The 25,919-nt window shown below is 32.9% G+C and overlaps 1 protein-coding gene across 2 annotated transcripts in view; it reads right to left on the minus strand.

The window, feature by feature from the left end:
* The window catches only part of LOC129939863 (neuroligin-4, Y-linked), a 286,993-nt gene that overhangs the window by 59,886 nt on the left and 201,188 nt on the right, over positions 1-25,919 (minus strand). For both annotated transcript variants that reach the window (XM_056048040.1, XM_056048041.1), the window contains exon 4: positions 23,221-23,384. In XM_056048040.1, the coding sequence (XP_055904015.1) occupies positions 23,221-23,384 (164 nt within the window). The remainder of the gene's footprint in view (positions 1-23,220; positions 23,385-25,919) is intronic.

The following is a 25,919-nucleotide window of genomic DNA, read 5'->3' on the forward strand; positions in this document are numbered from 1 at the left end:
ACTTAGGTCAACTGAAAAATTTTAATTAAAATATAATTAAAAAGCACTTGTTAGCTTATTACACTTGACACATCATACATTCCCCTGGATAAGGCACAATATATTTACAACGTGTTTTCACACCATTTTAGCTTATAAAGTAGATTTAAAAACGGGCCAATATTTTAAAACACCTAAACAAAACCGAGGGAAAGTTCAATGGTATCGATTTGCAGAATAAGATAACAATATAATAGAGAGTAAGGCAACATGTTAAACTATCAGCTGCAATTCCGCAATCTAACTTTTAAAATCCAGTCTTTAATCTTGGACATGTTCATGTTAGAAATTAAGTTTTAAAAAATATATGTAAAAGAAAATATCTAATAAAATAATAATAATGAAGAGAAACAATCAGGTATGTTTTTTATTAACTTCCCATAGAAAGTAATTGTAATGGGTCCGATTTGTCGAACTGAGGATTTTGATATTTCTTGACATTTCAAGGTCCCTAGAGTCGAAATAAAATAAAAAAAACTTGTCACCTCAAAAAATTTTACGAATAAGAAATGATTTAATTTCAAAACAATTTCGTGCAACGAAAAATAACTTTATTAACATCTGGTAAAATTTTGAAAAAAAATCAAATTGACAATTTTATATGAAAATAAGATTATAAAAAAACATTACTCAAAGTTGGTAAAAATTGAACTTTGACTCAAATATCTTTTCAAAAACTTGTGATTATGGCTTTAAACTTATTTTATCTTAAAAGAAATATTGTTTTCAACATTCTGTTAAATTTTGAGAAAAATCGAATTGACGGTTTTTTTTACAAAAAATAAAAACTTAAAAGAAAATTTAACAAAAGTTCGTAAAAAATGATTTTCGACTCCAATATCTTTTTAAAACATTGACAAATTTGCTTGAAACTAAATTCATATTTTACAAAATATTGTTGTCAACATTCAGTTAAATTTTGAGAAAAATCTAAATGACAGTTTTCTTACAAAAAATAAAAAACTAAACAAAAAAAAAACAATACTAAAACTTGGTAAGCATTTACTTCCGGCTCAAATAGCTTTTCAAAAATTTGAGATATTACCTTTAAACAAATTTTATCTTTTAAAAAATATTGTTGTCAACATTCAGTAAAATTTTGAGAAAAATCGAACTGACAGTTTTTTGTAAAAAAAAAACTAAAAACCTAACAAAATTTAACAAAAGTTGGTAAAAATTGATTTTCGACTCAAATATCTTTAATACAATTTTAGATTATGGCTTACAATTTATTTTCGATTATAGAAAATATTGTTTTCAACATTCGAGAAAAATCTAAAAAAAACAATACTAAAACTTGGATAACATTTAACAAATAAAAATATTGTCTTCAAAGTTTGTTATTTTACAGAAAATATTGTTTTCGATATTCAAAATCAACAGTCCTTTTTTCATTAGAAAATAAAATCTACAAAAAAATAGTCCACAATGTTGGTAAAAACTGATGTACGGATAGATTTTCAAACTAAACTATTTCTTTATATGACAAATATTGTTGGTAATTTAAATTTTTTTAATAATAAATTCAACTGGCAACTTTTTAAACCCAACACGAAAACCCACAAACTTTCAAACAGGACAAATCAACAGACGGGATGGTAAGTTATCAGTGTGGGTCCCATCCTAGCCTGTTTTTAAAATTTAAATTTGCTGCTGTACCTGTATTAAAAATACCAGTATAATTAATATAACTAACCACTGTGCCATATTTTACCTGCTTAAATTTAATTTTCAAATTGTCTTTAATTTGTATGTGTAAATACCTTAGCTATGTACTTTGTTAAAGAAGTTAGCTATACTGAACAAAAAAATACAACCTCGAGGGACGAAAATTAATACAAAGCTACTTAAGTTTTGCAAACACGAAACTTCTACCAAATGAAACTTTGATTTTCACTTCATCTTACAAAATCTGGATGCTGAAGGTATAACCTTGGTCGTTCTTCTAAATCAACAATAACTTCCAAATTGCATCCCAAATGTATAAGCAAACTAAAAAATACTTTCAAAAATTTCATTACAGGGCCGATGCTGCAATAAAAACGTTTTTTTTTTTCTGCTCATGCAAATCCAACTCCCCAAATTATGTCGCAACAAATACATTCCTCCACTCCAACAACTACAACAATGGGATAACAAGAGTTTTTGAAAATAAAAAAAAAGGAAATATTTTTGTCTGTTTAGTTTTCAAAAAAAATGTTACAAGTGCGCCTTGTGATGAAAATCCCAATAGTAATAGAATAGTGCATCTAACGACAAAGTTTCATAGTTTGACAATGCATGCTTATTCTCTTCACAATCATACACTGATTCCCGAAACTATTGTACAAGTCCGAATAACTAAAACTTTGTAAATTGTCAATAAAATGTTTGCTTACAAATAAACAGCAAATACACACACAAAGTCACCACACCAATTCCCGGTTCCCCGTTCAAATAAACAGGATATGGCAGAAATGAGAACGGAAGGATTGCAAATTGTTGCAGTTGCAATTTGTTTAGATACATTTGTTCATTCCTAATTCGCAAAAATCTATGTATGTATAGAATACCTACAATATACACATATAAAAGTGCACATAGATGTGTATGTACTACAAGCACAGATTCATACTAAGTTTGTTTCCTTTATACCAGGACACAAAACACCCTCGAGCTCGTCAGTACTCAGTCGTCCTCGTCATATCCCCCTTCCCCCCACCAAGTCTCTGCTGATCTATGTAAGTACACAGTTGAAAATATCTGCATTGGAGTTACTCCTTCCTGGTATTCCTGCACTCTGCACGTCACCAATTCCATTTCCAACCCGAGCTCGGGACCGAATCCCTTCTTCTTCTACCTTATCCCATTGGCACCCCTTGGCACACCCCCCTCCCCCACACTGTGTGGTGTTGTTAGCTCAGTGCAGGAAAATTTGTTTGTGCTTAAAGTTTTGATTGAAACTCAAACATAAATTTATTTATGTGGAATGGACGGAGTTGTATGGGTTGGAGGGCTGGTGGGTTGATGGAAGTGGGCGTTGTTGGTAAAAGGATGATTTTGTGTATCCCTGTTTTGTTTATGTAGAAACCAAAATCGTCTGACTGGATCGGAATGTTTAAATTTAAGTTATAGCAAAGTTGGGGACGCAGACGCTAACGGGGAGATGAACTCTTTTTCTTTTAAACTTATAATTCAAACACGTACGAGTATTTTGCAATTTTATTTAAAGGTCTTTTTGTTGAAGCTGTAAATTACAATGGCGAACAATTTGCATTGAAGAAATGAGTTTTTATTTATGGGGATGTGGATAAAAAACCATCGTGATAATGCAAATTATTTATTTTTTGTTCGTGAAAATATTCTTTTGTCTTTTTTCTTAGCTGCATTATTTTGCATACAAAGCTAGTGGATATATAGAGTTAGCTTTGTTTGCTTTTGAATCTACAAAGTGTGGATTATAAAAGCTTTATATGATAGTGGATAAAAGCGACCATGGAAAATTTGTATTGGAGATGGTCGAAAACCAACAGAATTGAAATATTTACGAAATTAAATCTTATTACTAGTACTTACATATATAATTTCATTCTATGGCAACAAGACTCAAACACATATAAAATGTGGTTTTCAATATTTTTTAGTAAATTTTTCTTTGTAGGGATCTCCATAATATATATCTAGGTACATACAAATTAAATGTAATTTTAACATATAATGTACATTGTACTGTAAGGCTTAAAACAGTTAGTTGAGGTTTACATGTTTTGATTTTATATCCTGCTTGCAATTCGGGTCAGGTGACATTTTGGGACATAGCGTAAAGTAAAGTTCCTGGAAATGATTGAAATAAAAAAAATTGCTTTCAACGTCTATAAATAACTTTTCTCATTGGCAGTTATGAAAACATCGTTTTCTACACAGAATTATAGTCAAAGAATACATCTTTCGCTGCGGGCGAGACGTTATGGGTGGTATAGGATATACGAACATTCCAAGGGACCAACAATGACCTCGTTACTACCAAAAAGGACTACGGCTCCCGATCCAAACCAGAGCAAAAGTACTGTAAAAAGATTCGACATTGGGCGGCTAAGCTCGCAATTTGCATGTCCTTTAAGAACATCTTAAAAAAAAGTCATGTGCTGCCTGCACAGAAAAACCAGGGACAACGTTGTGTAGCAGTAGGAGTAAGTCAGGTTATTCGATGTTCTTAAAATAAGGACTTTAAAACTTGACCAATTGGAGAACGTGCGTTCGCTTATAATGGTCCATCGGCTTCAATTCTTGACCGCTGTCTAACTTTTGTTCAACTCGTTATGTCATTGACACGGCAAAATCACAAAAGGAGTATGTTGACTTAAATGATTACAATTAACTTGATATTTCCTGCCTAATAGGATTAGAAGTACGACAGGAAATTGGAGTTAAGGCCCTGAATTAGTATTTCGGTAGAAAATTTTTGTAGACTTTGCTCGTTCGTAAAATTTAAGTTGTGAAGTAGCTATTGGATAGCCTAATAATTCGCTTCAAGGAGGTAAATTTTACCAAAAGGTTAAAAAAGATCCCATGGGTACAAGCTGTGAACCGAAGCACGTAGCAGCACCACAATCTATCCTGAGAATTTAGACATATCACTTCTCCAAACTCTAAAACCGTGATGACAAATCGAATTCAGATGCAAAAAAGATATGATCACTCAATTTAGGCAAAAATTCCGTTTATCTGACCTTGATGAAATAAAGGCAGCTGTATCGAATCTGAAGTCCAAGAACGTTGCTGAAGCTGAAAGCATCGCTGCTGAATTATTCAAAACAGCAGGCCATGACTTATTAAGGGGTGTGCAGCTACTCATCTGCAAAATATGGTCGGAAAAAAGCTTGCCCCATGAGTGGAATCTCAAAACAAACTCCCCAAACCTCAAGAAAAGATACCCTCTGAGCTGTACTAAATACATGAGCATCAATTTTCTAAGCATTATGCAAAAGTCTGAAGCCGTTTGTCAACAATCTCATGGATCTATATCAGTGTGGCCGCAGATCAATAAACTCCCCCATTGACCAAATATTGACATGACGGTAGACCTTGGGAAAAATACTGAGGTAGATTGAGGTAGAAAATTAACATATATCTGTTTTCGAATGAAAATTAGAAACATATCTGAAATAAACTGCACCAATTATTTCCTCATGTCTTGTAGTAAGCTCAATTAATTTATTTTTTATTTGTAGTTCTAATTTATCTTGAAGAAAGTTAAACAAGAACTCAATTGACTGACTATAAGAGCAAAATAGGTTTTAAACAAGGCAATGCAAAGAATTGAGCAAAGTTCAATCGTCAACACTGGAAGCACAATTTTTCATAGATCCATCTAATTACTTAGAAACGCTGATGATACGAACAAAATTGGAAAATGAAAGCGTGATTTTACGTACGTTTGTACGTTTTTGAACATTGCAAATGAAGCAGAGACACAAAGACCAAGCACATGCTGCCATCAAGAGAGGACATTAAGCTATGAAAGGCTATATATGTGATAGTTGAGGGCTTTTTGTTTACCTAGTTACCGCTTTAAATTCAAATAACGACAGCAGCGCTGAAATCAAACGGAGAATAACTCTTGCATATCGCTGTTTCTTTGGATTAGAAGGAAATTAAGGAGTATCGTCCTCTTTTAGGCAATTGAAGTCATCCTCTATAAGACACTCATTATGCCGGTTATCATTTATGGAGCTGACGATTAGACCTAGTCAAGTTAATATCGTCTTAGTATGCTTTGGGTGATTTTTGTTCCCGTCTGCATAGAAGAAGAGTGGAGTACAAGACACAACAACAAACTGTATGTATTGTAAAGCGATACTTACTTACTTAGGTCCTCAGACCTGTTAAGTCTACTACAACTACGCGCCATCGTGTACGGTTAGCGGAGATATATTTCAGCTCCCTCTAACTCTTGCTTAGTGACGCTGATTCCTCCTCGACTGTCCTGCGCCATGTGCTTTTGGGTCGTCCAGCTCTTCTTCCTTTTTGTGCGAGAGGATTCCACTGCATTATTTGGCCTGCAATGCAGTCGTTACCTTTTCGAAGCGTATGTCCAATTCATTGCCACTAACGTCTTCGTACTATAGATTCTATAGTTTTCTGACCTGTCCTTCTATGAATGACCTCATTTGATATGCAGTTTGGACAGAAAATCTTTAGAATGATACGAAGACATCTAATCACGAATGTTTGCAGCTTTCTTGTTATGGCTGAAGTAACCTTCCAAGTGCTGCACCCATAAAGAAGCACATATTCGACATTTGTGCGAAACAGTCGTAGCTTTGTTCTAAAGCTGATAGAGTTTTTCCAAATTTTTGACAGCATACCGAACACAGCTTTTGCTTTGCCGATGATGTCTTGTTTGGTTCCGCCTTCAATGGAAGAGATACTTCCAAGGTATTGAAAGCTCTCCACTTTTTCCACGGTTTTGCGATAGAATATTTATTTGAGATGATGGTCGGGTTCCAAGGCTGATCATTTTTGTTTTGTCGGAATTAATTTTCAGCCCCACAACTTCTGCTTCTCTCTCCACATTTGTTGTCATTTATTGCAGATCCATGATCCTATAAGAGAGTAAGCAAACATCGTTCGCGTAATCCAAGTGCTTTAAATAGGATGTTAAAGTCCATTGGATCCCTCCGCTACCTGACAGAGCTGAGCGCAGTACATCACTTATCACCAACAAAAACAATATTGGCGACAGAATACAACCCTGTCTGACTCCGCTTCGGATTTCAAAATCATCCGACAACCTACCATCGTGAAGAACGTGACACTTGGATCCATTATATGTTGCTTTAATAACAGCAATTAGTTTTTCTGGGATGCCTCTCCTCCGAAAAAGCTAACCAGATATACTCCCTGTTAACACTATCAAAGGCCTTCTTGAAGTCGAAGGTGTAGTGGTGATCGATATTTAACGCACTTTTCAATAATGATCGGCTGGGTGTTAATATGTTAATATGATTAGTTTCTTCACTGACACTGATCTATTCAAATGAATTAAAGTCCAACGATTCAGATTGCTGGGCTATCTACAGCGAAAAGAAATCAACGCCACAGAACGGAAGGCGCAGTAGAGAAAGACTACGGCTTAGGTGGCACATACAGGTGAGAATGGACCTTAACCGACTTCGTGTGTCACACTGGAGGCTAAACCAAGCTAGCTAGAAACGCATGTTTTGGTGAACTGATTTTCAATAAGCTTTTTTGACAGATTATGCATGATGTCTATCACATTGTCTTATCATTTTTGTTTAATATCATTTGGGAAGTCATCATGGAAAAATAATTCTCAGTAAATTGACTCTAAGAAAACTTTTGAAAAAACCTAGAGCTACCATTGCATCGATTAAAAACAATAGCATGTGGTGGTTTATGTGCTGGTGAATTCATAGATCCTTCGAACTTGTTTAAATTATTAATTATGCTTAAGTTTAGACATGACAATAGCCTGCAAGGATCTATGTGTTACTAGCAAATTTTAATAATTAAGTTGTATTTTTTATTGAAAATGTCCCTTACCATAAAATGGCAGGGAGGACTCGATATTCTTTATGAAATTCAACTCGAGCGTCTCGGTAAGTTTGAGAAATCATTTTATGATCATTCATTTTGTACGTTATGGTAAATAAGATGATATATTGCCATATCACACCTTAGGAATATTTTCTGAATCAATTGGTATATTGTTTGTTGATAGTAAACATTCAATTATTTAAATTCATTTGATTCGCCAAATTGAATAAAGAATAGTTAATGTAGCAAACCTTATTGAAATTATTGGCTTATAAAAGTTCTTTAATTTCGGGTCTATTTATTTGGGTCTCTTTGTTGACGTATACTGCCTAAGCCACATAGTTAAGAGCTTTTGTCACTTGCAGAAAAAGATGTCCTGATAGGTTAAATTTTCAAACGATGTATATCTTATTATAATACACACAACTTAAATGCCTTCCTCATGCACCTTATTTTATTTTACTTGAACATACTATTGAGCCGTCATTATTAAAAAAAAAGGGATTATTTCATATTTCTAAAGCTTACTTTAATCTCTGACTCTTTGTGATAAAACCTTATCTTTAAAACCTAACTCATGAAGAGTATATGCATATACAAGAAAGCAAACTACACGAGCGGGTTACGTATACATCCCAAGCTTTCTCCTTGCTGATAACGCACATTTCGTTTGAAAAATCCTTTATTCAAATAAATGTGTGTATCTGTATGTAAGAATACATATCCACTGGAATTTCAAACAAATCCTTGTTTGTATTTAAAACAAGCTGAAAATTCTAAAAACAAATGCAAAGCTAAAGCTTTTCATGCAAATGGATTTTCAACAAAGAAATTTGTCCGAATACTTGATGCATGAAATAAAAATAATAAAAATATAGACCAAAAAAACATTGGCTAACAAACTGTGAAGCTGTCCACGAAATCAAAGCTAAACAAAAAGTCCTTTGCTTTGAAGTTGATCACTCAATCGTAACTGCAGTTAAGAAAAAAAAACGCCTCAATACAATTTTCGTAATTTGTGTCAACTGTCAAGCTAAGAGTAAACTCGAAAAGCATGTCAACTTATTATTTCTTTCGTTATTTATTGTAAATATGTACATATATTTTTGCTTTGTTTGTTTTTTGTTAAATAAGAAGGATAAAAACTTTTCTTTGAATTTGACCAAAACGATGACTTTGATTAATATTATTTCTGCTTTCATTGCGCTCTATCAAAATTATGTATATTTATTAAGTCAAGAAACTAAAAGGTCTCCTAGCTGCTTTGATAAGGCAGTAAAATTTCATTTCAGTTATGGTAATTTATGATTTGGGGATTGAACCGGAGCCAGTTTAGAAAACTTATTGTGATGTGGGTTACTCATGTTTAGATATGGAACATTCAACCAAAGGAAAAGAAAATGAATACTTGGAATTTAATAAACATTTCTTTTTATATAAGCCTCTTTCATATTAAATATGGTGTTTTCAAAATAAGAAAAATACGTTAACACCCCAGTACATCACAAGTATCTGTTGTCTTTACAAAACATATACTTAAAATAAATAAATGATAATAGGTACAAATATTCACAAGAAATTCATCAAGAAATACGTATTTATTTATTTATAATTAGTTAAATACTAAGTTAACTTAAAAATTCTTAATATATACTTAAAATCTAAAAACTTAAACTAGACTGTTGAAAAATATTAATTTGCAATTTATACTTTTTATATTATCATTTGGTGAATTAATACAAGAGTAAAATTTATTATAGATTTCAATTAATTGATTTAAGAGGCTATGTACAACATAATTTGATCTGCTAAAATTAGAATTCAATGGTTTCTGGAGTCTTATACTCGAACGACTCAAACTAAAGTACATACTTCCAAGAACTTATGGTGATGAAATTTGTGCGGTAATTATTCCAACAATAAAACAAAACTGCTAGTACATCCTATGATTTGTCAAAGAAGGAAGATTTGTGAGAGAAAGTCTCTGTGAAAAAGGCGGTAATGTATGAATACCATGAAACCACGGAAGGGATCGTAGACAAAACGCAAACATCTTTTATGAATGGCTTCGAATCTTGTGACGTGTACAGCGTACAAAGGGGACCAAACTGTACATGCACATTCCAGGACTGGTCTCATGAAAAACATGAAATAAAAGTAATTTTAAACCATATGGATAACGGAAATCAAGGCTAAATCTCTTAATAAAATCTAGAACTCTATTTGCTTTTTTAACTATGAAGTTAATAAGTTCGTTAAATGTTAGTTTAGGATCAAAGATAACACCCAAGTCAGAAAAAAATAACTCTACTTAAACGACAAGAATCAAACATGTAACTAAAAACGATTGGAACTTTTGTTCGTGTAAAACTCATGGTTTTATTCATTTGTCAACATTAAAAACAAGACGGTTATTATTGCCCTGAATAATATTAAGTCTTCTTGCAAAAGAAGACACTCGGATGTAGAGTTAATGTTTTTTTTAATTTTAATGTCATCAGCATACATATATTAGGACAGACGAGTGTTGAATGATCGAAACCAAGTCACTTATAAATAAAACAAATATAATAGGACCAATGTGACTTACCTGGGGGACACCAGAATTCACAACAAATGAACTTGAACATTCATTACGAAATTTAACACTATAACGTTAGAAGCATTTGAGCGAGTGTTATACATAATAATTTGTAACTAAAATTTGTAATTTAAATATCGCGCTTTAACACTTAACTGAATATATTTAGTATAGTAAAAACTATTAATATTTTAGAAAAACAGAGTTTAGTTAAAATTATAAAAGCGAAACTTAACAAAAATAATAAACAAAATAGGAGCGATGTAAAAACTCCTAAAACACAGCGCAGCGTTGCCAACCGAAATACGAAAATTGCTGTTTTCTCTGGGGTGAAGAGACCCCTCCCGTAGCCAGAAAGTTCAAAGAGTTTAGTTGTATAAGCAATGCATAGATTTGTAGGATATTTTACATTAATATTCAAAAAATCAATTTGTTTTTCTGATTGTAAGCAACAAAAATTGTGCAATGAACTTAATGGTTTTTCCAAAAATCAAACTTTTTCATGGATAGTTCAACAAAAGCTTAATGATATAAAGGTAACACACTGTGATGTACCTAACACGTACAATGTACATACATATATTTTCTTTTTTAAGAATCTAATAAAAAATCGAAAATAAAAATTAACATTTTGAACTTGTTTTTCACTAACTTGAAAAAAGTTTTGACGTCGTCGTTCCGGTTTCTAAAACTCAACTTCGGTTTCATTTTAGTTTTTTTAGCATATTAAAATTTTGTGACTTTTTTTTAAAGTGAATCATTTCCAAAACTGATCAAATATCAAACATTTAAAATTTCAAGGGCCATGTGTAAAGTTTAAAAAAATCATGCACAATTTTTTTTGTGAAATGATGCAGGTTGTAATTAGATATATCCTCCGAATGGAAGCATTAAAGCAACCGCTCGTAAGCCTTAAATGCATTTTTCTCGTAATGACATTTTTCAATTTTGTTGACGTCTTAAATTACAAAATCCTTAAACTCTTTTTGTGCATCAAATAAAATAAGATGTTACATGTAAACGAAGACGAGTTTCGGAAATTTAAAGTCAACTTTAGTTTTGTTTTCTCAAAATATATCAATTTTGGATTTAATATTTTTTTAAACATATGAATACTTGCTCTTTCTCTCAGAAAAGAATGGATTGAAATATTTTAAAGCATTACTGAAGTTTTTCGAAATTTTAAATTTTGAGAGTACCTTTCAAGATTATTACAAAGATTTATTATTTGTTTTTGACAGGCAAACCGCTTTTTTTTTGACTATCGTTAAATTATTAGCAAAACCGTAGATGCATTCTTTGGTTATACAACTCAACTATATGATCCTAGAAAAAAAACCAAAAACACTAAATCAACATTCGACACCCACCATCTTTTCATCGATTTCAAGGCCGCATATGACAGCATCTACAGGGACGAAGTGTATAGAGCCTTGTCTAGTTTTGGTATCTCTGCCAAACTCGTCCGTTTGTGCAGGATGACCATGGAGAATTCACACTGCTCCATAAAGTTTGGAAAAAAATGTACAGAACCTTTCGATGTCAAAAAAGGTTTTAGACAAGGTGATGCGCTGTCATGCGATTTTTTTAACATCGTACTTGAAAGAATAGTGCAGAGCTCAAACGGCACTATCTTTCAAAAGTCTGTGCAATTACTAGCATATGCTGATGACATTGACATAATCGGAAGGACTCAACGCGATGTCGATGGGGCTTTTGTGAGTATTGAGACAGAGGCCGCAAAAATGGGTTTAACGGTTAATGAGGGCATCGAAGGGGAGAGAAGGAGACAATGGAACGACGAGCTGTACCGGCTGTACAGCGACGTAGACTTAGCAAGAAGGGCTAAAGTCCAACGACTTAGATAGCTATGTCACGTAGAACGCATGGAAACCAATGTTCCGGACCGGAAAGTCTTCGAATCCACATCCACAGGACAGCACAGTAGTAACCCCCCCAACTTGGAGCGCGAAACTGGAGACATCTAGCTAGGGACCGAGCTAGATGGAGAAGTTTGTTGGGTAGGTTTGTAGGACTGTAGCCCCACCTTAAGAAGAAGAAGAATGTATGAGCTTTATGGCTTATATGAACACCCCCCCCCCCATTTTAACGTCCATTGGTTAAAAGTTGATGAATTTTTGCGCCGCGATTAAAATATGGCTGTATTTCTGATAGATGATAGTCCAGGTCTCGGTTAAAACTAGAACTTTTAACCACAAGTGTAAACCACTAAAATACAAAATATTTAAAAAATATTTTGTTTATAACGCAATATGAGTTGTTTTGAAATCAAAAGAGTTCTACGAATATTATATTTATATCATTACCCTTTTATTATGTACAAGGTATTGGTCTTATCCAAAAAACCAGGTTTTTAAGGAGTGGAAGTATGACTTTCTTGAAGTATTTCTGCTAAAATGTCATGGTTAATAATTAATCTAAGCTGTATACTGTTCAGTTAACTTTTAATAGTTGCACATAGGAATAACTTCAACTTTTGTATCTGCATCATAATATATATAACCATTTAACAAACTCAGTTTTGTATCATCGTATAGTATAGGTAAAGTATTTAATTCTTATTTTTCGGTTAGGCTGTGACAGTTTTTAATTGTGCCCTTTTGCCATAAAACACTTATTTAATGAATCCAAGCTACAACATCACCTAGATCTCAATTCTGCAAAGTTCGTTTGTAAGCTTTAACGAGTATATTTATAGATATGGTACTGGTGCGCAATGGGTTTTTGCTATCGATTCCCCGAACATGAACATCATATCCGTCGTCGTAGTCGTCCTCATAGAACGTTGCATTTTCTCAGTTGAGTAAACATTTCATTTCGTTACCCTTCAGGACTTTTATATAAGAACTGCAGAACAGCAGGGCAAAAAATTTCTAGAATTTTTGTATCGATATTTTATGTAGTAGGTATCCACATCTATACTTTACGTAGTACCTATGTACATAAAAACGAGAATATGAACTTTGTAGGTATGTGCATATAAAAATGCATATATTTATGTTTATATCTATACATAAAACTGCTCAGGAAAGCATAGTTGGATTTTGGTTGTATAGGTAAGAACTGGTATCTACTTATTTGTCTAGTATTTTATGAAGGTCTCAGTTTTTCGAGTTGTTGAAAATTAATTGAAAGTATGTTATTTTGCGATATTATATCGAACTCACAAACAAGAATTGCTGAAATCTATTCACGTTAATTATTATTTTTGTTTGCTTATTAGTTCAAGAAACAAACATGGAAGGAAAAACTTGCAGTTGGAATTGATTGAAATATAAAAGTTATATAATAATATACATAAAATACCATTTGCGTTGTGAGAAATGAATTTAACCTATTTTAAAATAGTTTACAGCTGGTTTTTATTTTCAAAACATGATTGTTTGTTCAATCAAACAATTATCTACGTGCAATTCAATAGGAAAATTCATAGAATATATTCATACCCAAAATCTTACCAACATGTACATTAACCATTTGTTGTCAAATTTAGTATTGAACTCATCAAAATAAATTACTTCACTGCTGCCTTTTGCCAACTAAAAATTTAAGAAAATTGTACTGAGGTCCATCTTATAGAATATGAAATATCATTCGTGGAAATACCAAAAGAATATACATATTTAATAACTTGTTTTGTTTAAATAAATTCAGTTTTATTCACAAATATTTTAAAAATTAACAGTTTTCAACTTATTTATACTTTAATAATATTGCTTTCCGCAGTAGGAAGTCTAAAAAAGGAATAACATCAGGTAACATTTTGCAAACAAACTTGAAATAAACGCTTGTATTCAAAAACTTGAAGTCCTCCAAATGATGATACTGATCCGCAGAAAATAGTACGGAGTCTAACACAACTTCTTCTTGGCGGTTCTGGTGCTCATGATATACCAGAAGCCATTACATTAAGTTAAAACAACACTGTTACTTAACTGAAAATAATATCAAGTTCTTATGAATTGGCAAACAAAATGTTAGGAAATTGTTCAAAACTGAAAGGCACAGGTACGTCCAGGGAGATCTGACAAAACAGATTTTAGGTTACCGCCGAGTTATCAAAGACCATAAGTCAAATGAAACCCTTCAGTAAAAAAAAAACAACAATCTTGTCGTAGAAGCAAAACATTTTATTTAAATTATTATAATTTATTTAAAATAAATCAACACAAAACAAGAAGAACAATACAGCGTTTGCTTGGCAAAATAAATGTTTAACATGTCGACAGAACTATGCGGTCCATATCAAATACTATTCGTCAAAATTATTGTATCGCATCAACTCAATACGGAAAGATTGGGTGTCGCAACAGTCCAGTGTTGTATGGGATAGAACACCCCAAAAAATTAATTGTTGGCCGAAGACATAGCTCTTGCAATGTGACCTCAAACGAGTTTTATCACGAAATTGTCAATTTTGTTGATTCGAGCCCCGTTGTATAGGACTTCGTTGGAATAATAATGCACGTAAGAAGATTCGGCTGTTCGATATAAGCCGTTACAGCATCGTAAATACTGCCACTCGAACACCCGAAACTGCAAGAGAATTCTAATAACCTCAACCTTTTGGACCGTTCTGTACACAATTAGATCGTCGTCGTACGCAATTGCATTAGTGAGACTACCTATCAGATAGCTACTGTAAATACTGAAGAGAATCAGCAATTTCACCGCTCTCTGTTGAAGACCATTTTTAGTTAAGAATGTTGTGGTAGAAGTTACATTGCCACTTTTGACAACAAACTTTCTACCGTTAAGTATATAGAACAATGGGTTGCTTATGCAAGATTTGACGGGTTGGATTTGTCCTTTCCCTTTTTCGAGAGAGGATGAACCACAGTGGTCTTCCAATGCACTGGATAATATGCATTATTCAGTGCATAAATGTAAATGTCAATTGCTTCCATCGGTAAATGTCTTAGAACAACGTTGGATATACCATCGACACCTGCTGAGTGTGGTGTAAATGTCAATTGCTTCCATCGGTAAATGTCTTAGAACAACGTTGGATATACCATCTACACCTGCTGACTTTTTTTTTATTGAATTGAAGATAAGCTGAAGCTCAACCTTCGTCACTAACAAGGGACTTGGTCCCGTTTGCTCGGCGATTATGGCATTTGCCAAGGAATCGTCAATGAACCGCATGAAACCGCGATTCTCAGATCGCCATTGTGTCATATCATTTCGAAGGTAAATGTGATTAAGTACGGCTCTTGGTTGGGCGAATGCTACACTTGCAACTCCCACCGCCTCGACTTTTTCCTTCGGATCTTCAATTCTAAAAAGTCATCCTCAAAGACGGCTTCTTCTGGATCTATTTGCGCTGTCCTGAGTACGTCTCTGTTCTCTTCAGTTGTTTGTAGTTTCACACACGGAAAGTCATTATCGTTCCTTTTCCTGAATAGCTTGTTGATTTTAGGGAACATATTAGGGTCTTAGTACCCGTGGCATGATGGTTAGTGCGTTGGACTGTCATGCAAGGGGTCTTGGGTTCAATCCCTGCCTGTGCCACCTTAATAAAAAAAAAAAAAATAATTTTCGCGGGTGCTTTCTCAAACTAGCCGTTCGGATTCGGCCTAAAATTGTAGGTCCCTTCCATTCCTGACAACAGTACTCGCACACAGGAATGGTTGAGAGTTGTAAGCCACTAGGCCCTGGTTCACAACGGACTGTTGCGCCACCCCATTTGATTTTTTTGATTTGACTAGGGTCGCTGGAAGTAATTGACCAGATATTGCGGTCTAAGTCCAATGGACTAACTATCACGCCACGGGTACTACAATTAGTTTAAGTATTCTATCTTATAATATATCAGATTTCAATTATATCAAAACAGTCTTTGTATTTTTTCTATTGGAAACTCATGTCGTTTATAATAATTCTATTAAATTTAAAAATGTCTTTAATGGATTCATACTTTTCTGGAGTACAGTACATAAAACATCATCTTAAGGTGGAAGCGTTTTGAATCAAAACGACACTTCTAAATACCTGCGATTACGTAGGACTAGAAGGCACTACTTTAGTAAAACTGTTAAAGAAATAATGTGGATTATTGTTCCTGTATATCTTTACTGCAATAGATGGAGAAAAGATTTTGAAAAATTAAATAACATTATGAGCACATTGCTAATAAAAATGTTATTTTAAACGGTTAGTTCAATGCTTAAATTAGTAGCAAGCAAATACACCTCGCACAACCAATTGACAATAATATAATTTCAACAACCAACAACAACTTACAAAAGACGATACCTTTTATCAAAATGGATGCACTCACGAAGATACTGAGGGCCAATGCAATTTTATTGGAGGACAAGATAAGTCGGTTATCGACTAGCAAATAACGCCTGGGTGGTCTCAAAATAAGTGGTAAACCTATGCTGATCATATGACAATTGAATAACAATGGAAGAGTGTATACACTCCATTAAACTCTAGATTTAAAAAAAAATTAACTTATTATAGGTTTTATGAGAAATAAAATGGAATTGAAATTTTTGAGAAATATTATTTTTCAAAAACATTTTAAAATCTTAAAATATAGAAAATATTTTCAAGCAGACTTTTTTCAATTTTTCCCTATTCATAAGAAAGGTGATCCAAATGGTGTTGCAAATTACCGGGAAATTTAATTTATGAACGTTCTAGCTAAAATATTACAGTACATTACACACTACTCAACACATAAATGTACAGAGTAGAGAACACATCTTGAGCGACTAGACTATGTAAAGCAGCCATACTCAACCTTTTTTTTTAATTGGCCACATCGATGATTTTGTAACGCTATCCCGGGTCACAAGACATAATAATACTCATTTTAATGTGCATACATACATACATTATGTATTTATTTATTTATTGAAAATAATTTAATATGATTTTTGAAATTGAGAACACATTTTCAAAACTTTATTTAGATCTGGCTTGTTGCTGTATGCCAACCTAATGACGTCAACTAGGTGGGAGTCCGTAAGTTTGTTTCTGTAAATATTTTTTGCATATTTCATTCTGGAAAACGAAGATTCACAAACAAATGAAGATCCAAATAATATCAGCAGAATCTGTGAATCGGGGACGATTCTCAGTATTTGCATGATCTTGATTTAAAACAGAAGCCACTTCTGAGATAGTCGTAATTTCAGATGGCATGGGTTTTCTACAAGCGTTAATCATTTTTTGGTTTTTCTGATATCATGAAACCTTTTTTCAAATTCTTTTGACAGTGCTGTTAAGTAATACAATATTGTTGAGCAGTTTTTTTCAGACATATCGATGAGGTCCTTTGTAGCTATAACTATTGTTGGAAAATTTTGTAGCTTATTACTTCGTATTTCTTCATGAAAAATATTAAGCTTTTCTTCAAAAGCAAATATTTTACTTGCCATCTGTGAAATTATGTTATTTTGTCCTTGTAAATTTCGGTAGAATCTATTTAGTTTTCCTGTGATATCGCATAAAAATGCTAAAAGACAGTATCATTGATCATCTTGCAATGCAGGGTAAACTTTTTTATTTTGTTGTAAGAAGAGGATTATTTTGTGGAGCAAGGAAACAAACCTTTCCAAAACCTTTCGGCTACTAAATTGATAATCCGTGCTGCAAAGTTTTCTTGATGAATAATGCAATAAAATGTAATTAATTTGTCAAATTTAATTTTTGTTAAACAAGATTATAAATCCGTTTTTAGATCCAGTCATGGATGGACAGCCATCTGTGGATACACACACGATTTTCTTAATATCAATTGCATTCTGCTCTAGAAAATTTGAAATTGTATCAAGATAATCTTTTTCCCGGGTCTGACCTTTTATCGGAAGGAATTAGAAACATTCTTCGAAAATTAAATTCTGTTATGTGCAATATCTAACTAACACCGAGCATTGAGATGTTGCTGAAATATCAGTCCTGGAATGGAAAGCCAAGCTCAATGTTAAATCAGACAATTGTAGTTTTTTTTATTTCAGACAATATTTTTTTCTTTTGCTAAATTTATCAAACAGTATATCGGCAGCACTTACGAAACATTCTTTGACAATTTCTGCATCGGAGAACGGTTTCATGTGCTTACCAAGAGTATAGCAAACTTCGTAAGATGCTTTAATTACCGCAAAGTCTTGAGATAAAGCCACGGACATCACATTTCGTTGCTGATGTAATGACCTTTTAAAAAAAGTTAATTTCTCACTTCTTAATTGTGTTCCAGGAGGATAAGTTTCGTTGAAAGATTTGTGTTTTGTGTTAAGATGGCGACTAATATTTAACTTTTTTAAAATAACTTTTTCACGACATATTAAACAGGTAGCCGCGTTGTTTTTGCTTGTCACAACAAAATATTCTGTTTCCCATTCGTCTTGAAATGATATATTTTCATCAGATATATTTCGTTTTCGAAGGTGGATGAGAAATGTAGAGCTGAATATATAGCTGAAGCCTCCAGTTCCGTCTACAGAACAGTTTACAGTAGATTAAATCACAATTTGGCAGAGAAAAACTATTTTCGTGACTCTAATAAGGTTAATGTTATCGCTACAATGGTCAGACTTCGCAGCGAGATCATCAATCTGAACTTCATGCCTCACAGACCTGATCTACCATTAGAATGCAGCATTTGCAACATTAGAGAAAGAGAAGACGTCATTTACTTTTTGGGAAGATGCCCAACTCTGAAAGAAACCAGAAGAAGCGTTCTTGGGAGCGATGTTTTATCTGAAGAGCAAGTCCTAGACGAATTGAATCATATGAACGTTAATAGACTTTATGAATATTGTGTAATTGCGCTCAGATATAGAGCAAGAATAATTAACGAAGATTTTTGATTAAACAAACCTTTAACTGTATCTTATTTGAATTTTTAAATTTTATTGGTTTCCATATAATTCCTTATTTTAAACACATATGTTATTTAAAACGGTTATATCTTTGTAAATAAATTAATATATTATAGTTGTCAATCTGGCAGACGGCAAATGCCATGTCATAATGATTTTTGTAAATGTAAAAACGTATCTATTGTTAAATTCAAATGTTGATCCCATAAAATCCAAATTATCTATCTATCTATCTATTTCGTTTTAGTTTTGAAGACATTCCTGCCATTATTCTTTATTTACAAAAATTCACTGCAACCGCACTAACTAAAATTCCAAATGTAAGTACCTAATCATCAAAACGAGGTATGTCGGCAAAATAGTTTCCTTGACTTATTATGCCTGGACTTCTGTGTTTATGAATTTCCCATTCAAAATTTGAATAAAATGATTCCAATTCAGTTTCGCAATGGCAAGAAAATTAAGGAATACTCAGCGAAATCTTTTTTTGATTTAGTTGTGAAAACTTTCATGGTGTTGAAAGGAGTGACATCTAGAATATTTTATTGAAAACACACTATGTACACTTTTCCGCTGATGTACGTTTTAGTGTTGCTTCGATAATGATAGGAAAATTCAAAGGTGAGGAAGTTCTCATTCCGAGGATCCCGATGATCCCAACCGATATGCCGTTTGAATTTAAAAGACTTCAATTTCCGATACGTCTTGCATTTGCCATGACCATCAACGAATCACAAGGCCAATCCTTAAAAGTTTGTGGTTTAAATCTAGAACATTCATGTTTTTCCCATGGTCAATTATACGTGGCATGTTCACGGGTCGGAAGACCATCTGCGTTGTTTGTTTTTGCGCCTGATAATAAAACAAAAAATGTCGTGTATCACAAGGTACTTAAGTGAAGAGCAACCTATGTACTAAAATACAGAAGTAATAATGAATGATTAATGTAGGTATTTCATTTTGTTTTGTATTTTTTCCAATAAAAAAAACACAATCTGCTTATTTATTGCCATTAAGGCGGAAAAAAGTTCGTCGGGTCAGCTAGTAATATTATAAATGCGAATGTAAGTTTGTTTGTTACGCTTTCACGCAAAAACTACTTAACCGATCACCATGAAACTTTGCACATACACTCTTGAAGGTATTAGAAGTAACATAGGATACTTTTTATTAAAAATTTTTTTTTTAAAAATTACGAAAAATAAGAAAATTGTTTGTCAAAATATCGTCAAATTTAGCTACTTCAACGCCATCTAGCATCATAGTAATGAAGTTTCAAACCTGAATACTGTAATACCAACCCACTGTATTACCGACGGTGACGACAATATCTTATTCAATTGAATATAGTTTCAACTGTTTCTATTTTTCTATATTTACCGTACATGTTACGAATTTTGAAAGCTTTTGTCTGCGCATGTTGTTGCATCATGTTAGAGGTCCAATTAGCTTTACAGAACTTAAAATTGTCAATGGTCAGGAATGTCAAACCTACCGAGAAGCATGTGAAGCTCGGCGATTGTTAAAATGACAATCATTGGGATGAAACTATGGAGGAAGCTGTACAATGCCGATCGCCAGATAAAATCAGGGAACTTTACGCTACGCTTTTATCTTCTTGCGGTCTTTCTAACCCTCAAACTCTTTGGAATAAGTACAAAGAATACATGGCTGAAGATATTTTACATCAACTGTAGCAAGTACACACAGACATTACTTTCAATGAACATGTCTACAATAAAACGCTAATTATAATCGAAAACAAGGTTTTAACGATTGTTGGAAAAAAATAACATAGATGATTTTGGAATGTCCAGCCCTCGAAGAGACAATGTGGATGATTTTTATAATGAAATTGCACGAGAGCTAGATTATGATCAAGTGGCAGAATTAGTCCCTCAATTACTTCCAGTGCAAAATCATGTTTTCCATCAAGTTTTACGTAAAATAGACTCCGGCAGTGGTGGACTCTTCTTTCTTTAGAATTCTGAATTATTTATTTTTGTTACGGTGAAATATATTTTAACATTTGTTGTTGCATATATTTGTTGTTGCATAAGCATATATTAAGGTGTTGAAACTTCATTGTCTATAGTAATTTTTAAAAATTGTTGATCTCAGCCAAGCAATAAAATGTAGTTATTATATTGACTCATTCCTATTATTATACCCTTACCCTTTATCTCTCATACTTATTTAATTTCTCCACTGCGGGCGAAGCCGCGGGTAAAAAGCTAGTCTTTAATAAGATTAATTTTACATATAATAATAAGAACAATTCTCGTTAAAAATTATGCCATTGAAGAAAATTAGGAATATTGCTCAAGACACAAGGTATCTGATTAACACCTTTTCAGCTTACTTATCATTCTTCATTCAACCTTTTCACTATTTTTGAAACAAGAAGGTAATTATAATAAATCAAGTAATGTCCATCAAATCACTAATTAATGTAGTTCAAGTGTTTAAATACTACAAGGGTGGCTTTTAAATAGTATATAAATATCCTGATAAAAAAAATCTTCACTAACAATTATTTATAAGATTGCCTTTTTTTTAATTGAACATTATTAATTTAAACATGTTCTTAACACCAACATCTTAACTAATTTATTTTGAACAACACACAAATCTATGATAATAATCTTTTTTTTTGTGCAAAATTTGCATCTTTTTTAAATGACAATTTTCTTCCCATGACAAAAAAGATTGCTGTAATTATTTTATGAAAAAGGTTTCCCTCAAGTTTGTTTTAATGTGCGTATTGTACAAAAAGCTTTATGATTTTGAAGCATAAAAATATTACAATAGTCTAAAATCAGCAATATAAAATCCCCATCTATGGGTAGGTATAGTATATTTTGAAAGCTCATTTTATAACAATCTCAAAGGCACACAACGTGCTTCTGTAATTAAAAGAAGGGTTCTTAAAACCAAGAAGGATTAAACTGTCCACTTATATATATAAAAAAAAACAATAATTGATTATGACAAGAAAGTGAAAGAAAATGAAAAAGGATAGATAGATAGGTAGAGACAGAGTAGGTACAAGATAAAAAATATACCAAAAGAGCTTTAGAAATATGTATGTACTCGAACATGCTATACTACAATCTGACATCTCACTTTGCGAAAGAACCTTCATCAATTTAGAAAACCCTTTTAAGCGAAAACCATTTAACGGCTCAAATGATTACATTTTAAACACTCCTCACTTCACATAAATAAACCGCATCCCCTTTCCCCATCCTCTTACTTACCTACTTACCACTTACCTATACCTAACATACACCAAGATACAGTTTGCTTTTATTTTGGTTGCCCAAGTTGAGTTAGATATTGTATCTTTAACAAAAGACCTCTTCCTAAATCTTACAAAATAAAAATAAATATAAAAATAAAAATAAGCAACTGTGCTCAATGGGGAGGCTTTTAGATTAGACGGAACTTTTTTAATAAGCCTACAAATCCATCAATTTGCAGTTTCCCAAATTTCGATTCACAGTAAGTTAGATTGGTATGCCGTTGCTGTTGCTGCCGCGCTCATGCTCAGCTCATACTCATGTTGATGCTCAGGCTCATAGTCCTTCTAATATGTCCTTTGGATGTGCATGTGTTATTATTCTCGATTTCATTCTGTTCTCGTTCGATATGTTACTTTCGAGTAAAGTGGATGGGGCAAGAGTAGGGGAGCCCTTAATATAGAATTCAGATCACGAATGCTATTCACCCTTCATGGAGGCTTTAAGCAAAAAGAGTAGATATACAAATATACAGCCTCAGCTATCATCAAGCGAGAAGGATAGAAAAAGCAATGGCTTTAAGGCACCTCCATCCTCCATGTCATTCCCATTGACAGTCTCTTATTCCAACTTTTGTGAAAGTTGGCTTCTATTCAATTAAAAAATGAACACAAACAAGAGCACAGCAGCAGCAGCCAGAGCCAGAACCAGCACCAGCACCAGCACCAGCGTCAGCGAGCGTCCCAGAATTCCAGAAAACGTAATTTAATGGGGCATTGTTTTTTTGCGTGTTGTTTCTTCTTCGTTTGCTTTGCCTTAAGCTATTCAACTGTTGAAGCATAATACTTAATATATAAATACATGCACATAACTATGTTTATATACTAGTACATGTAGATATGTATCTTCTTGCTTATACAATATAAAAACCAGAGTGTAAGAAAAAGCTTAAAAACCTCACCTTGTATCGGTACGTAGATATTCAAATAAAGGCAATCCTCTGATTGGTTCTTTAGATATGGCAGTAATCGCTTTAGATATTCAAGTCGGCCTTTTGGCATTCGATCCAATGCGGCTGTTTCGTTGGCGATATCAGGAAGACGTTGCGGGCAAACAGGGCTGAATCTGCAATAAGGATTAAAAGTTAAAAGTAAGATAAAGAATAAAAAACCACCACACAAAAACAAATCAAAACTCTAAATAAATACCTATTTTCGTTCTCTTTGTGTCATAAAGCATAATTTTGTGTTTAAATTGCTTTGCGTGTCCTCACAACAATTTTTATATTTTTATATTTTTTGGCTTTTTACCTTTTTCTTTTGAATTTTTGTTTTGTTAGTTTTAAACTCAGATTTTTTCAAAAGCTGGAGGTTACCATAATTGTTAGGTTAGCACAACGATAAAGTTGAATAAATAACAACTTATAAGTAGGTAGATGTATAGGTACTCACTTGTACCTACATACATATATATACAAAGGCAAAAATAAGATGAAAATTGAAGTACCTACACAATTTATTGTTCTTTTCGCCTTCAGGAAAAATATTTGTTTTCTGTTTTTGTTGTTGTTTTGGTTTTTGTTTTCATCAAAATCAGTTAAAGTTTTATTTTGAAATTTATTTTCATACAATATTACGGAGCATCTGCTTCTATTTTATTTCAACTTTTTGAGGTGAAGGTTGCAGGTAAGTATAAGGCATAATAAACTTTTGATATACATATAAATATAATATCGGTATAGATTGATGCTTGGTATGGATTGAAAACCTGCTACTAATTTGATTAAATAGAAACATAAATTCTATTAGACTCTTGTCTAGGCCTTAAAATTCAATTAAAATATTATTTTGGAACTAAATGAATTGTGTAAAATTGAAAAGAAGTTGAAAAAAAAATTATATTCATTTTTTTTCAAATAGTTGAGGCTGCCTTTTTGGTTCCAAGTCAAACCTTTTACTCTCTAATCCCTACCGAAACATCATCTAACAATTGAGATATGTATGCATACTCAAAGCCCTAAGCCTGCAAATAGCACTGTCATAGAGGTCATGACCCCCCTCCACCTGGGAGAATTTTTTTAAATTTTAGTAGAAATTTCCTTGGGTTGATATCAACCCCCTTGTATATTTTATTATATGTTTTTTAATAAATGAACAATAATTTCAATTTAATTTGTTGAGTATTGAAAAAAGTTTTGGTCACAATATAACTTTCTCAGACCAGAATTTAACCTATTTTTATGTCAGCGGAATCAGTACTACACGATAAATCCATAGCTATATAGACGGTTTTGTGTCATGAAATAGCACGACGATATTATTTTAAAATGTCCTGAGCTAAAGACAATGTAGGCAAGCTGACTTCCTGGGACCAAAATCCAATAACATCGATGACTACATCTTTAATTAGATGTAACAACCATTTAAATTCATCACTATTTTAAAGTACATTTTAAAACAATAATGCCCTGCATAGTATTATTAATTACATTCGATTGCTATCGTTTTCAATTATAATTCACTCATTTCATCCTGCTATTTTTAACATAACAATTGTTTTTTATAAATAAATAGGGAATAAGAACAACAAAAATCAACTTCTGTTTCTGACCTACAAACAAATAGAAACCATACAAACGTTCTTAAGTACAAAGATCATTTAATATTTTTTTTTTAACAAACACTTAACTTAAGTCGAGAGAACAGCCATATAATTCCTGTTGAAGAGTGTGTTTGTGGCATAAGAATTGTTCATAACAGTGTAAAGCTTCTGAAGTTTAAAATTGCTTGAAGAGCTGTGTAAAAATTTACTCTAAGCACAAAGTAAAATGCACGCCAAACTTAAATATCCACACACACACACAAAAACACAAATGAAAGGACCTCACCGTCATCAGCCAACAGCCAGTGCAGCAGCCAGCGTCCTGTATACCTACCACGACCAACATCAACATCGTCCTCATCATCTTCAACATCATCATCGTCATTATATAAAATATCCTTTTGCTCGGCACACACTTCAACATTTGTACTACACCGTTAGATGATGCATTTTTATGTGTGGGTGTGTGATGCTGGTGTATGCTGTGTGAGGTGCTCTTAAGCTTTTGCAGTTTTAAGGATAATCCAGTAGTGTGTAAATTTCTTTAGTCGGAGTTTCTGATAGGATTCGAAGCAAAATAAACTTTTTGTACCTCATGCCCCTGTCTTTAGCACATTTTTAAACTTGTTTTTTTTTTTTGCTTTGTTTGTGCAAACTTGGAACATTTAAAAGTGTGGTTGTGTCATCCTCCTGAATGTGGTCTCGCCCACCCGCCCATTGCTTTGATTTTGCCTTTCAGTATTACTAACAACATACTTCAGGCATGAAATAAAATTTCCACATGCATGGTTAGAAAGCAGAAGCTCGTTTCTACTAGAATGAAAATGTGATGACGTCGTCTGAAGCCATTTTTTTAAAAGGGTTTGTTTCCGTAACAAAGGAATTACTTACCCACACACGCACTGCACGTGTTTAAAGAAAGAACATAACTATTAATATTTTAACCGTTTTACTAGTTTTAGTACATACAAAAATGTACCTAGTATAAACTTTGGAAACAAGGAATTTATATTCCTTAGAACAAAAAACTATTGGCAACAAACCCTACTGTTATCAATG

Source organism: Eupeodes corollae, chromosome 1 (assembly GCF_945859685.1).
Source record: "Eupeodes corollae chromosome 1, idEupCoro1.1, whole genome shotgun sequence".
Lineage (NCBI taxonomy): Eukaryota > Metazoa > Arthropoda > Insecta > Diptera > Syrphidae > Eupeodes > Eupeodes corollae.